Raw genomic sequence first — 11,017 nt, 5'->3', positions numbered from 1 at the left:
AACGAAATAAAATCCAGTTTTACAACAATTTCTACACAAAGTCTGAATTTCCAGCTTTGGCGAGTCTCTAGCCCTGAGTACAGTCCTCTAGGTTGACCTCCTTCCGTTGATCATTCGGCCCCACCTGTTAGCCAGTCTCTAACACCGTCTTTCCAAATATCCATGGAAATAATCGTTGGAAATACGTATTAAATGTTTGTAGGTGAGTTTGTAGTGGTGACAATAGTACGAGTTTGCATGTTATTAATAAATATTATTATTTTTACGTAATTTGTTATGGGACGCTATGACTTTGAGTGGTATATGCCCCCCAGTAATGGCGGCGGCGTATGAGGGCGTACTTTCGAGAAGCGCTCGTCGGATTACTCTATACAGGCTCGTTACATGGGCGCTGCCATATTGTTTAGATCGTAAACGAGGTCAAATGACGTCACGCCTTGGCAATACTCGGCAGACGACACCTCATGGGTTCCAAATTCAAAGCGCTCACCTCAACTGAATGTTCGTGGCTATCAGTCAGTCCTTCGCCATCAACGGCCCAAAATGCTCTGGAAGCAGTCCGCGTGTCTTCACCGGCACGTATCTGAACTGTCTTGTCGGCGGCTGGCGTTTCAAAGCAATTTCACCACAACTTTCTGAGCACCGTCCAAAGCCATGTCACAATCTCAAATCTGTCTCATCTCCTTCTCTGCGCATGCCTACTCAATCACGTTACCCGTCACGCGGGAAAGGCAAATCCTCTCCCAAAGCACAGCTGACAGATTTCAAATAAAACACACTCAAATATGAAAGGTATTAAAAAATGAAAATTACAAGCAGATAAACGATACTGTTCATAGAAAAATACAATACACGAAAAGTACGTCCATACAATGATGTCACAGTTATTCTTAGACACTCTCGCTCACAAGCAAGGGCCGTACCAGTGTTTCAATCGGGGGTACTGACCGTACACAACACTTGGTTTCATGTCCAAAGACACGGGGAAGCCGATATCTACCTAAATTAATGTCATATATTGTATAAACTGTTCATTCTCTGTAGGAGTATGCAAATTCTGATTTTACGTATTTAATACGTGTCATTTGCACGATATAACTTGAGTAGGTTTTGCAAATATATGTTTTCATCGATGACAGACCAGACATAGAAAAATCGGCGACATTTTATGACTAACCCCGCAAGTGGATCGAAAGAGCAGTTGAATTATCCGCTTCCACGAGTTCAGAAAAATTATTGATTGTCGATATCAGCCAAAACATAATATTAGTACATCCATGGCCAAATGAACAAAGCCATCGTTCCCGTTTACGCAGAGATCGTGTGCCATCTAATTTTCAGTGGACACTGCCGTTTTAGTTTTCTGTCAGCAGTGGTTTAAATCCATTCGCACAGCTTTTTTCTCCACAAAATAATTTTAATAACACGAAGTTGATTGCCTGGATACATGAGTTTCACCCGTTGCACGCCTCGTTTGGAGTGCAAAATAATGAACATAGTCTTAACAAATTACACTTGCTAATTGCGACGACAGAACGTTACATCGATATGGCATAGTCAAAAACAAGTACACGTTTCAATTGAAAACAGTAATCTGAATATTAATTTTGCGTAACGAACTTGCTAATCGCTAAACTGGGCGATACTTACCCATCATCTTGTATTTGTTACACCAACAATTCATGAGCAGTGACTGAAGAAGGGACAGTTTTTTTGTAATTTCTACGCTGTCTAGCTATGGTCTTCTTGTCGCAGAAAATTGTTTCTTCGAACATCGGACATTTTGTTTCACCGCGATAATAGTTTTATTGGATTTCTTATCAGATACACTTGAATGATTAGTTTGTTTGTAAACAGTCAGCATATACAGTGGGACTGTAATGTTTGTCAGAGAATTATCCCTCATTGTGTGTTTGCATAACAATGGAAGTCATGTCTCTCGAACGACACAACAGTACGGAACTGAGCTGTTTTCTTTAATTTTCACATTCGCGCTTGAAATTATTCTTTATCTGAAACGCTTAATGGGTTCTATGATATCAGTGGTTAATAAGTTTGGCCATTCTTAGTGTATGTTCATAATAATGCAGCAAATCTACATTGTTTTACTGACCTAAACTGTTTTTCGCGTTTTTCTCGAGTTTAAGTTTTGATTCAGTGCGGCTCATTGGGACCACCGTCAACTCAAGTGCGTTCGGGTTATGATATTTAAACTCGCACTTATCGTTCAAAAGAAAATGGCGGTGCGTAATATGTCTGGGTTTTTCAAATAGATGTTTTGTCACCGAATAATAGACTGTTGAAGGTGTCAAGCATGGACTAATTAGGGGACAAAAAACAAAGCTACCTAGAAATCGGAGAAATACATTTTTGATTACCGGGGACACATATAAATGAACTTGATTACGGCCAATGCATGACGTAATTTTCATCCGGAAATTCTACAGTATGCTCTCGCAATCGCGGATTTAGTCATTTTTACAAAGGTTTGCCATTTTTGTTGTCACGTAGTACTTATGTAACAATGACTGTCCAGTTTGTGTGAACTTGTCGCTCTATACTTAGGCTTTTGGATCATATACGCTAAATGACGGTTCTGAATAAAACAGAGAATTCTTTATTCAAAAACGTCATCAAACCCTTAAAAGATACACTGATCTCTCATAGTCAAATTTCATTTGATTTAGTACATTCGAGCTGTATCAATCCACATTTTGTTCATCATGATGTGTTTTAAGTCTTTGTCTAGGCAAAACAGATTTGCCAATGTTTTCAAAAATGTACATTTGGCTATTAACCTTCTTTCCAGATTACGCAAGTCAATTCCTTGTCAAACCAGTGTAATCATAACTCCATATAATATATTATACGCAAAATTTACGGTTGCACGTTAGCTGTCATATAAAAGTAAGATTTACTGACGGACGTAACATTGGATTGATGAAAAACTAAATAATTCTGGGTAAAAATTGTTTTTAATTCTTATATTTGAGTATTAACAAGCTTACAAGTTGCTGTAATTCCACATAGTACCATATTGAAACAGAACAATACAACAGAAGCAGACGGACAACTAGTTTTGTTGTCGTCGCTTGCATAATTCCGTAAAATAATTGTTGTCGTGCTTCTCTTTCAATTCCAAATTAACTGAATGCACACAATCGGAAATACACATATAGGTGATTTTTAAATTGTTGCACGACGTGAGGTTTTATGAGCCTGTGTCTAGATGATATTATCATTAGATTACCAGTAACAATATGACGAAAGTACCATAATTGAATAAAGAGTTTTAGCAGTAAATTTAAATGATGGTATAATATAAAATACAATTACACTTAAAGCTCAAACCGAATCTCAGCTTATATATAATTTGTATTTCACTCAACGCCATTGGGGCAACAAACAAAAAACTATTGATACACGAAATACCCACTGTACATATGGTGCTTAACTAAGATTGTTTTTCGGCATTCCATTTGAACACTTAAAAAACGGTATTTCCAAGCAGATTATGAATTCTTTTACATTTTAATTTGTAAATGGTTTACTACGATTCAAATGGTAAACATTTCAGTTGATGTTCTTGTAAATATGTATATAGGTACTTTGTTTTTGGATCGTTACCCCATGCAGTGTGAACAGTGTGACTGGCACGGATTGATAAGTACAAGTTAATGTAGTTTGTCTTAACTTACCCGTCAATCTGAAATCACTGTATTAAAATAATATGAGGTTATTTGGAGGATACCTCAAAGTATGTACAAAGACAGTACAACGGGATTATCGACCGACGCGCATAAAGTTGATGCGATGGTGTACTGTACTTTGAGGTATCCTCGTAATAACCTAAATCCAAAATGTTTAGAACAGAATCAGAAAACGTCTTCGTATGGAGTCCAGTCAAACTGTTTGTTTTATTGAGTATAATCTTTATTAAAAGAATCACACGTGACATTATACATGTGTTTTGTATAAATAGTGGCACGGTTACATTATTCAATGTCGTGAGAATTACTGTACAGCAAGTAAATACCAACATTTGCATTTCTGTATTAAAAAAATACAGTGACCGTGTACTATAAGAGTTATGTAAATCTGATATCATATGGATCACGATTTGTAAATCCTTTTCATCCCATGTATCCGTTTCATTAAGACTTATATCTCGTTCTATGTTTATTTTCATATGTGAACGCTATTCCTAAAATACTTTTAGCCGATTAGTTAAAACAAATGTCTAAACTATCATGAAAAGGAAAGAATAATAAATTGAATCTTCGATGATGACGTCTTTAATTGTGCGAATCAGCCAAACAGTTATTTTATATCTGGGTAGGATATCAAACATATCTAATGGACTGTGCCACATGAAATAAATGAGATACACAGGTTAACATTAATGCAAATTTATCATTGCATGCGTCAACTATGAAAACATATAAAAAATAATCTCAATTTCTTTGAAATATTCACATCATTTTTATGTTGTGGCGAATTTGTCAGTCGCGTTGTCATTCAATGTGTTTGTGTGTGTTTCATAATTATACGATAACGTATCCTGAATCACAACAACCGTTCTCTACTGCAGGTGGGATATCATCTTTCAACCAACATCCTCCAATATGATCGCCGGCTTTATGGAAGGTCCAGGCAACACATCCAGGGTAATTAAGACAGGATAAGCAACACGCATCAACATCGGCTACTACATTAAAAAGGCCAATTAAAATATCTTCTGCAACTCCCACCATTTCTGGTCGTGCAATGTTTTCACTTATGAAGCAAGCTGACAAAAATAAAAAAAAGATTAATATAGACATTTCCCCAAACATAATAGGTTATGTGTAACATAGATCTGCACAAGTGTTAGTGAATTAAAATAAAAGAGGGCGATAGTGGTATCTTGTTCTCCAGCGATCTGATCAAACGTCATTCAATGTCATATTTTCATGCCAGGTATAAGATAAAAAGAGATATGTGTTGTGTAAGTAAGAGATGGTATAATAGACAAAAGACTGATATAAGGCTGTGATGTTTCGATCGCTTCACTTTGGGCATTTAATATTAATGCCTTGAAATTCGTTGCGTTTAAAATATATCTCCATGTCAGTGCATGTCATAATACAGGGCAAGTACAATACACCACTACAAAACAAAGAACAGGTTTAATGCTACACATGCATTTCGTTGTTTTTTGTCATTGAATGCGTTGACAAATCAATACATTGATTTTAATATTTAAATTTTTGCATTTTCATTTAAAACACTTTATTTTTTTTAAATGGAATTATTCTGTCCATGTTTATTTCATTTATGCACAAAATGTGTGATAATGTAGTATTGTGATGATGATATAGCAGGAGAATATCGTGGGATATGCACACGTTTTCCTTCTATATTATCATCACAATACTACATTTTGAAAAAAATAAAGTGTTTTAACGGAATCTTCAAACTTTCTAAGTTGAATAGTTATTCCTTCTCTGGTTCGATTCGAGCATTTGAACAAAAATGTGGGTGTCTTTCACGAAAATTGTGAACAATTCTTCACTGATCCCCAAATCAAGATTTCCACTTTCGTCAAGTTTAATACAATTTCCGAGAATTAATGTTCGCATTATTGATTTGCAAGCAGGTGTTCGATCTACACCGTGTTACACGAGTAACAACTTCATCAAACACATACATATCTTGTTATTATCCGACACAGTATCTCGATATATTACACTTACGGTTCTGTGGTAAGGTCGTCGGTTGCATTTGGTGTGCAACAGCAGTGGAATGATCTGCTCGAGTGGTGACTTTACTTGTAACACTGTATGTTGATGTGGTTAGTTTCAATCGTGTAAGTAGTTTATCAGTCGAGGGTTGGCCACTGGTATTCACAGACGGAAAAACAGTTGTATTGTTTACATCCCCTTAAATAAAACAGAATAATCAATCAGATCACTGTCGTATTTTATTGCACAAAAATACATGCTTAGTGAGTGACATGTTTAAAGTGTGGTGAAAACAATAGATTAGTTCATTAGAAATAAAATAATACTAATTAGTTATTCAACTTCATTTGAAACTTTAGTTTCACATGGAAAATAAAGAAGTCTTTAAAGAAAAGGACATTTGCTACTATCTACCACAATACAAACTATTTAACATAAAATATAGTATGATTCAGGTCTGTTTGAAAGGGAAATAAATATTGTAATAATATCTGAATTTGTGTTTTTTGCACCTTTTCGCAGACCACTTATATTTGCAGGGGTCACAAAACAAAGATAAACAGCAGAATAACAGAATTACTGTTATTCGAACTGCGTTTATTACCACAGTGATCGACAAGTTGTTGAATATGACCTTTGTTCCACTTAACTAGACTCGAAAGCGAACGTAATCTTGGGTTGATGAATGCGGAATAAATCAACATGTATGATATTCAATCACTCGAATATCAAAATGTCATGATTTCAGTCTTATCCTCCTTTTATTAAAGTTGACAGTTTTAAATTGAATTGACGCCACTGAATCGGCTATTAAATTTGACTATCAGTGAACTAAACACAGATGGGTTGTTAATAACAGAAGCGATTATCTATGAATCAAAATGTGCAACTAAGTACAGTTAATTAAATTACACGAGAAATAGTTTGTATATTTCCTATCGAGAACAATTAAACTATTAATTCATGGAGACATGGAAAATATACTGTTCTGGACTATTTCGAATAAATCCACATTAATGGAACGAAACACCTAAATGCAACGATATCAATTATTAAAGTAATATTATAACATTTAACTAAGGCAAATGAAGGAGTTGTCAGGATTTGAGAAAAAGCACGAGCCACGGAAGCTGTAGAAAATCTATACGTAGTATTGAAAGTGAACAAACAAACAAACGGCAGTATGCATCATTTAACCCGAGCCACCAAACGTCGTATTGCTACTCTTTGCTCTCACCTACCTGTAGTCGCTTGTAACGAACCAGCCACAACCCCGGTTACCGCAGTTGTCGTTAGCAAGGCCGCTGTTATAGTAAGAGTGCCAGCCAGCTTACGGTATTGTTTAACAGTTTCGAGAACTCCACCCTGAAAAGGACATCAGAAGATTTGCCTAGATTTAGGCTTGTTTTTTGAGAAATTTCACAATATTGATCATGATATGAGTTATCAAAACAATATGCTGTATCTTATTTACATGTGACCTTTTAAATTACTGATATATTGCAATTAATATATAGGATGCGTTCGAATACATGCATATGTAGAGAATATATTGATGCAACGTGATGACAATTCTTGATATCATCGAAAAAAACACCAGCTTTCACAAATAGTTGGTATAAAACAAGCTCTTGCGGATCATAATTTTTCCGCCGAACTTTTGGGGAAATGTTTAATATTTACGTTAGAGATGCAGATTTGGGGACATTTTTAATTGACTCTAATGTGTGTAATTACATGAGTAAAATTTAACTTTTACCCATCAAGTTATATATCATTTGAAAGAGTTTTACTTAAACGTTCCAGTCCTATGGTTTTCAATAATATACTAAAATATTGTACCACATTAAGTGGTGTGGGTTTTGAGTTAAGATCGTGCATTTTAGGTAAATTGCACTTAAAACTATTTACATTTTGAATGCATACTCTGATTTCGATTTAAAAGCACTTATTTAAAATTTCTATTTACCATGAATAATATGGCTTATTTATTAGTGTTTCTATTGAAATTTGTTTACACAGTGCTCTTTGAAACATTCACATTTTATAAATCGTTCACAATTAATAGAGCCGCCAATTGACAGCAATATTGTTTCTGTTCCATTGAAGGCAGTGTAACCATACGAAGCCACTTACATAAAATAGACCTGATTAATCATCCTTGAAAATGTCATTGAAAACAAATCAGCCGTCTAGAAGTTAAATAGTTTTAAATTTGGAATTTTGAGTAAAAAATTAAACCGAGATAATCGCCATTTTGTAAAAAGAGTGATAAGAAGTAATCATTCGCTTCATGTGTGTAAACGAAACTCATAGAAATACACCATACATCGTCAGGTTAAAAAAAATATTTACATTTGTGTGAAATTGCCATGGCATCGTGTTAGCAATTCCACTGAGGGAGGGGCACAATGAATTACGTAAAGCCGATGAGATATTCATACAGTTATATAAACATAGCGATCGCCATTGTGTGGGTTGAGTGTAAATTTACCTTCCCTCAAACTAAATAAAAATACTTTGTATGACGCAGTTTCCGCGATTCCCGGTGAAATGAACCGTGGGAAGTTAGACGACCCGGTTGAAATGGGTCTAATATTTTACTCTGCAGTGTTATTCGCAGTTTTTACTACTCATTCACACAAACCCTGGTGAAACAAATTCGAAATGAAGTCACATTGGAAGGGAAACTATCATAAATCGAGCCAGGTTTCATTCAACTACGACGTGATGGGTCGATGAAAATTAAACCCTGACCTCTGGGAATACCTCATAGAACGCCGATCACGGTCATACAACGTACTTGGCGACATCGCTACTGGTGCATGCTAGCTGATAGGGAGGTTTCCGACTAAGGTAACCAAGATGGTATCGCAGAATACACGGGTTTTCCCCGGTGTTTAAAAACAGCACCTCGTTGTCGATTTTGCTTTAACTTCAAGGGTATTTTTTATTTTTAATTAAGCGAGAATTTTACGTTTGTTTGTATTTTGACACTAAAAAGTTAGTTATCAATGACAGTAACAGCAGTGTTATTTGTCCATTGAATCGCAATTCTATCAGCACAGTGATCGTTACAGCGAAACGAAATATGTTTCCTTCAGTGTTAAAAATGCCTTTTAAGTAAAAATGTGTAGATGCTTGAAATCTATGCACCAAGAAGACAAAAACAAAATTGTGGCATTGTTTTGTGCGAAAATTAAATAGCCCTATCGAAGCTTCCCCCTACATGAAAATAAATAAAAAATCAAATTATTTAAGGGTGAAAAAGTTTACTTGTCATTTACAATTATATGTTTTGTTTCATTCCGCTTGCATGCTTGTCTGTTTTTTTTTGTTTTTTTTTTGTAGTTTGCTAGTTGATCGCGCTTGAGGTAAGTAAACAGAGAGCCAGGACAGGAAGTCGCACACCGCTGCTCAGTAACAGTGACTTGTCAATCAAAGAGAAACGCAAACACACTTTCATGACGTACGCTAGCCATGGATCCCTATATTTTAAAATCGATTTTTAAGTTTATTCAATCATTGACAATGGTCCGAAATTTTAACGCTATCAAGCCAAGACTGTTTGGGTAAGCAAAATGAAAAAGAAAAAAAATCACTCGGAGTGCTTATGAACCTGCATCTCTACCTTAAAGCGCGGCGGTCGTCGCGCTACGCATGTGCGACATTTGTGTTGATAACAATTGATTTTTCCACAATCCAATGTGCTCTTCAAATGAAATCACAAGTATGAGGTTTGACCTGGGCGCGACTTGCACTGAACACCAATGACAACTCCTTCGATACCGTCCAATCACCTAAAAATGACCTAATTAAAGCTTGGAAACGTGTCAGTTCGTACTCGTTGATCTGCGAAACAGTCAAAGTCGCCATCTTTGTTTATATGAGACCTAAATATCTCGCGCATACGTGGCGCGAAGACTACCGCGCTATAATGTAATAGTTTTTGGATAATTCACGTAGATTACATATTCAAGTGGCAGCTGGACTACAGAAAATGTGCAAATTAAAGTTAACTTTGGCGAGCCGAAGTGGCAACATAATCAGAGTATTTCAGCATATTGAACAAACATTATTCGTAAAGCGTTAAAAGAACAGTAATAATGTTCAATACAAATGTGGACTGATATAGCCACGTAGTTGTACTATGGTTTGGTTCTTGTTTGGATCGTTCTCAGTAACCATATTTTTTCATTTAACCGCGTAATGTTTCATATGGGACTCATAACGACGTATACAACGCGTGTAAAATACATTGTTTATCCACATGAAATTTGAAAACGTGCTTCGCGACGACCACTGCCTTTTAAATTGCCCATATGGGATAAAAATGCGAGTTGAAGTGTTTCTGAAAAGTGGACATTACTGCCAAAGAGAGAGTATCATCTGACTTATTTTGTTTTATTTAAGCATATCATTATTTAGTGCTGACGACTTTTTCCTGACAAACGTTTACAAATAAGTGCAGTATTCAAGTTCAACAATTAAACGTTTCTTACCTTCTCTTCACCAGCCGGCATAACTCTGTTCATGTTTTAGCTCGTTCTATTTAGCGCATACGCCAAACACCTATGTATCGAATGGACAAATTCACTGTATGGGTTTGGTGATCATTACGAATACATGTTTGTTATCAAATCACCATAATTCCCGCCCAGGGCTCAGCTTTACGTTCGTTTGGCAAGTGCGTTGTAAATGCCATTGTGATTAACTTTATTTACCTTCTCATTGCGCTTACTCAATACATGGTTCAATGTTAATTGCAAACTTATGTTTATGCTTTCGTAGCAACCTTAAATACCCCCTCGGGGCTCAGTTTTCGTTTATTGACAATGTGTGTTGTAGTCCTTTCAATGCCAGTGGGATCACTAAACAGTAATCAATGATACAAAACCGGTCTCCTTTACATTAAAGCAAATCTTGTTTTTGCGTCTAACAAAACAGACAGTGTTTACACATTTATAAAAACCTATTAAAATATGACTGAATAGGTGGGAAAAATGGTGCACCATACAATTTAAAATCTAAACCGGGGGCTGGGATTATACGTAGTGACCATTATTATACTATTATAGTCGCCCAATTTCATTACAACCATAGATACTGTGGCAGATTTTATTTTTTTATCATGTCAAATATATGTCCTGGTTGTAAATATTATGATACTTTTTTGAACGCGTCATGCCTCAGAATAGAACTCTTCATACTAATATGAATTACCGATGAGCTGTGCGATTAACCAAAATGGTGGGCAATATAGGCATGTTATCGTTTTTACTGTGCAATATATA

At 35.7% G+C, this 11,017-nt stretch overlaps 1 protein-coding gene across 1 annotated transcript; it reads right to left on the bottom strand.

The window, feature by feature from the left end:
• Nucleotides 1–4,419: 4,419 nt before the first annotated feature.
• On the bottom strand, nt 4,420–10,303 carry LOC144359220 (uncharacterized). The gene is made up of 4 exons (XM_078012456.2): nt 10,226–10,303; nt 6,965–7,088; nt 5,736–5,921; nt 4,420–4,789 (listed from the first exon to the last, which is right to left on the bottom strand). The coding sequence occupies exons 1-4, from the start codon at nt 10,256–10,258 to the stop codon at nt 4,545–4,547; spliced, it is 588 nt and encodes a 195-aa protein (XP_077868582.2). The 5' UTR covers nt 10,259–10,303; the 3' UTR covers nt 4,420–4,544.
• Between the last annotated feature and the right edge of the window lie 714 nt (nt 10,304–11,017).

This window comes from Saccoglossus kowalevskii, chromosome 20, assembly GCF_978046115.1.
Source record: "Saccoglossus kowalevskii chromosome 20, keSacKowa6.1, whole genome shotgun sequence".
Lineage (NCBI taxonomy): Eukaryota > Metazoa > Hemichordata > Enteropneusta > Harrimaniidae > Saccoglossus > Saccoglossus kowalevskii.
This window is presented reverse-complemented; position numbering and strand designations above follow the sequence as displayed.